At 30.7% G+C, this 3,965-nt stretch overlaps 1 protein-coding gene across 1 annotated transcript; it reads left to right on the top strand.

The window, feature by feature from the left end:
• The first annotated feature begins 2,266 nt into the window (after positions 1–2,266).
• LOC140759469 (protein PHLOEM PROTEIN 2-LIKE A1-like) lies at positions 2,267–3,251 on the top strand. Its single transcript, XM_073096044.1, has 3 exons — positions 2,267–2,358; positions 2,460–2,590; positions 2,719–3,251. Exons 1-3 carry the CDS (start codon positions 2,326–2,328, stop codon positions 3,080–3,082), a joined length of 528 nt encoding a protein of 175 aa, XP_072952145.1. The 5' UTR covers positions 2,267–2,325; the 3' UTR covers positions 3,083–3,251.
• Positions 3,252–3,965: the final 714 nt, after the last annotated feature.

The raw sequence follows: 3,965 nt of genomic DNA on the forward strand, positions 1-3,965 counted from the left end.
ATGAAGTCTGAATCGTATCACCCACTCTGATATCTTCATGCTTTCTACCAACTATTCTATCTATGAGAACACATGTATTTCCTTATGCATTTTATCCAATACTATGACAAGTCATGCATATCAGGAGTTTAGGTGGTAGGGAAGTCAAAAGAAATATATAATACAATTAAATATCTAATGGTACATATATCATATGCATACTCATGCTACAGATCAACTCAACATAAAGTATATATAATCTATTCATCTCCGAACATCTATATATATCATCAGTATATTCATATCCAAGATCAGTATAATTAAATGCATTATAAAACATGATCAATTGTGATCATCTTTATATAGGATCATATAATTATGTTGGAGACCAAAACATACTTGTACATAATATATAATATAACATAACCTAATAAAGACGTCTAAGGGATAAAATTACTCATCTTAGATCGAAAGACCCAACACACATATTCCTCATGTCCGTTAATCAACTATCACTTATCGCTAGTAAGGTCCCCGGGGTCTCAAATAAGGGATTCAAGATCTGAAAATATTTAAATAACATAAAATTAGCCATTTTTCTAATTAAAATCTGTTTGTGTAAAATATGATAATGATTAAGTTTTAGAGTTTTTACTAATCTTTATAACTAGTTAGATATACATTATAAATAAACTTTTAGATAGCACTGCCTGCTACAATGCTGGGCTGAGCTTAGCATTGTTGCATAAAGAGGAGGAGAAACTGAGGAAGAAGGAAGAAGAAAGAAGAAAGAGAAAGGAAAAGAAGAGAAGAGAAGAAGAAAGGAAGGGAAAGGAGGAGCCGGGTTGGTGTGGAGGAAACTCTAAACACAAAAATTCTAGATTATGACATCACGGATTTTATTCAATTAGTTTCATATTTTTTAGATGTCAGATGTATATTTTCTGAATATTTTGCCAAAATTATGCAGAATTAGAATTTTGTAGTTGAAGTATGAGATTCATACTTGAAGTACAAATTTTGTACTTAAAATATAAAATTTCAGTTGTGCAGAGTTTAAAAAAATTTTTAACACGATAATCATCTAAAGTCTAAAATTTATGACAATTGGATAAAATCTATGACATTATGATCTAGAACATTTTTATTCAGAGTTTCTTCAGATTCAAATTATATCTACGGAGAATTCATAGTTTAAGTACGAAATTCTTTCATAGTTTAATTATAAAATTCTTACAATAATTCATAGTTTTTTAAGTATATATTGTAATTTACTTATAATATTATATTAAGTTATATTTTTGAAACATTGATTAATGAGCTTTATTTATTTAGACTATCTCTAATTTGTTTATATGTAAATTGTAATGGTAAAGTATGTAAATTCTACAATGTAAAAAGAAATAACATAAATTGTTAAAAATTAATAAAACCTAATATTATATTTATAAAAAAAACTAATTAAAGATATTAAAAGATAGAAAAAAGGAGCCGTAGAAGAAGAAGATGAATAATAATAATAATAATAATAATAATAAGCATATGAAGTAGAAGATGAGTATGGGTCATTTCTTAATCTTGTATAGAATTCTACCAATATTTAATGAGTCACTAAATAACAGAAAGGGTAAAGTTGAAAGAAAAAAAAAAGCATCTAAGTGCAAGAGAAACCGAAAATAAGCCTCACTCGCCAAATCAAAAACCAAGTAGGCTTTTGATGCAGATAAACTCTATTATTACAATAATAATATTTGCCCACTAGTTAGAAATACACAATATATGTTTAATTCTTACGGCATTCACCTCTAAATTCTCAGAAGATCAATCCAAAACATATACGGTACTACTCTCAAACATCAACATCATCGTGCCAGCTTACAATTATTGTTGTATTAATATTAAAAAATGTCTATTATTATTAAATACATATCCATATAAGTAAGTCATTCTTAATGCCAATCATGTCTTTAGGGACTAAATAATATTGAAATTTATCTAAAACTAAGATAGGATAAGATCTGAGTTGCTTCCAATACAGCCTACTAGCTTGCATATTTTCTGCTATTAAAATTAAGAAAAGAAATTTATAATGAAATACATATCCGTATACATATGAATATGTTGTTGTTCTAAGTCATTTTTAATTTGTGCGAGTCATTCTTAAATTAGTAAATTTAGAGATCATTCATTAAGCCGGTCATTCATATATTAGAAGTCATTGTTTATGCATTTATAAATGCTTCTAGATTCCTTGTTTGGTTCCTTTATATATGATTGTAAGCTTGCATCTCAGTGCATTCATCTAAGTGCAGCAAGGTAAGATAAGAAAGACAGAGAGAGTGAAAGATGGCAACTGAGGGTCCAAAATTGACAGCAATGGCAAGTTTATTTATTAGTGTTTTATGGATCAAATGCATGCATGCAATAGTGCTCATTTTTCTACTAATAATCGTTAATATATATAAATACATTATTTGCAGACGGGTACTGATGGTGATGTTAGTTTTGGGAATATTGCTCGTAAAGATTTTATGTTGTACCCCAGAAATCTATCCATCGCATGGAGCGGGACGAAGCAGTACTGGACATGGACTTGGATCAAGTCTGATAGGTGCTTTACAAATTTTCTAGCATATAAATTATAATTTATAATTCCATTAATTTTCAGTACTGTAATCAATTATATATATATAAGAATGTCTGAAATACTCATGGAATTTACCTTAATTTGTGATTTAGGGAAAATATTTTGGTAGAAGTGCCTCGACTAGTGAAGGTGTGGTGGCTTGAGGCAACCGGGAGTTTTGATATGAGTGAGCTCATAGAAGGTACTAAGTACAGCGTCGTGTTCAAGGTGATGAAAAAGGATCCATCTGAGGGTTGGAAGATCCCTGTGAGCCTCACCCTCAACTTACCAAACGAGATGCCATCCTCCACCACGGCTAGCCTCGATGAAATGCCGATAGACATTTGGGCCGATCTTCACATTGGTGACTTTGTTGCATTTGGAGCAGGCTTAATTAACTTCTCAATGAGCGAGACCACAAATACCAACCCCAAGAGTGGGCTCATTATCAAGGGGGTGCAAATCAAGCCAATATAGATGCACCATCGCTACTATGAATTATTTGAACTACCCACGTCACCCTTGATGATATTAAAATAAAGTGGCATGCTTTTGTATGCTCCGTGTGTTTAAATATGAGACCTTATGTGTGTAGTACTTTGTGTTGGTTATGTGTCAATAAAATCCTTCAATGTTTTCCATCAAATTGCATTATTGATGATTAATTGTGTAGTATTTCCTACCTATCTATGCCATTTGTTGCAATATCTTTAATAAAATCGGGAGGGCTAGTCGCAAATATAGCACGTGATGAAACATCTAGGCTATCATATGTATTATCTATTTATCGAGCACAATAAGAAAGATACTAGAAAATGATTATAGAATAGAGTTGCAATATGTGGAAAATATGGTGGCTAGTTTAGATAAATTTAATTGTGCATATCTTATTTGATTTTGAGACCCTTTTTTGTTACCTATAAGTTGGTTCTTATGGCTTGTATCTTAGGTATGGTATGATTATAAATTGAATTGTCTTCCTTAATTTTTCGATCTCTCTTTAGCTTTCTTTATGTCTTCTTGTTATGATCCGACCACATCGGTTAAGTCAAGTAAAGTTGAGTTGAGTCAAATTAGTTGGTTAGCTTTATCTTATTGTTTTGAATTTCAAATAAATTAGATAATCCTCATGTAGATCTGGTTCGCTAGGAATTTTTATTTCTATAAATAAGAGTGGACATATATTGATAATGATTATTGAACGAATCTGAATTTAGCAAAGTTAATATTTTTGTCCTTATCTTTTATCGTAGCCGTTAGATTGCATTTATCTTTCTAAGAATAGATCATAGCAGTAGAAGCATTCCGATCTTCCAAACTCTAGCCATCTTATTCCACTAGTAGCCGTCCTATCTTACGA

Source organism: Typha angustifolia, chromosome 4 (genome assembly GCF_048772165.1).
Source record: "Typha angustifolia cultivar Huaian chromosome 4, ASM4877216v1, whole genome shotgun sequence".
Lineage (NCBI taxonomy): Eukaryota > Viridiplantae > Streptophyta > Magnoliopsida > Poales > Typhaceae > Typha > Typha angustifolia.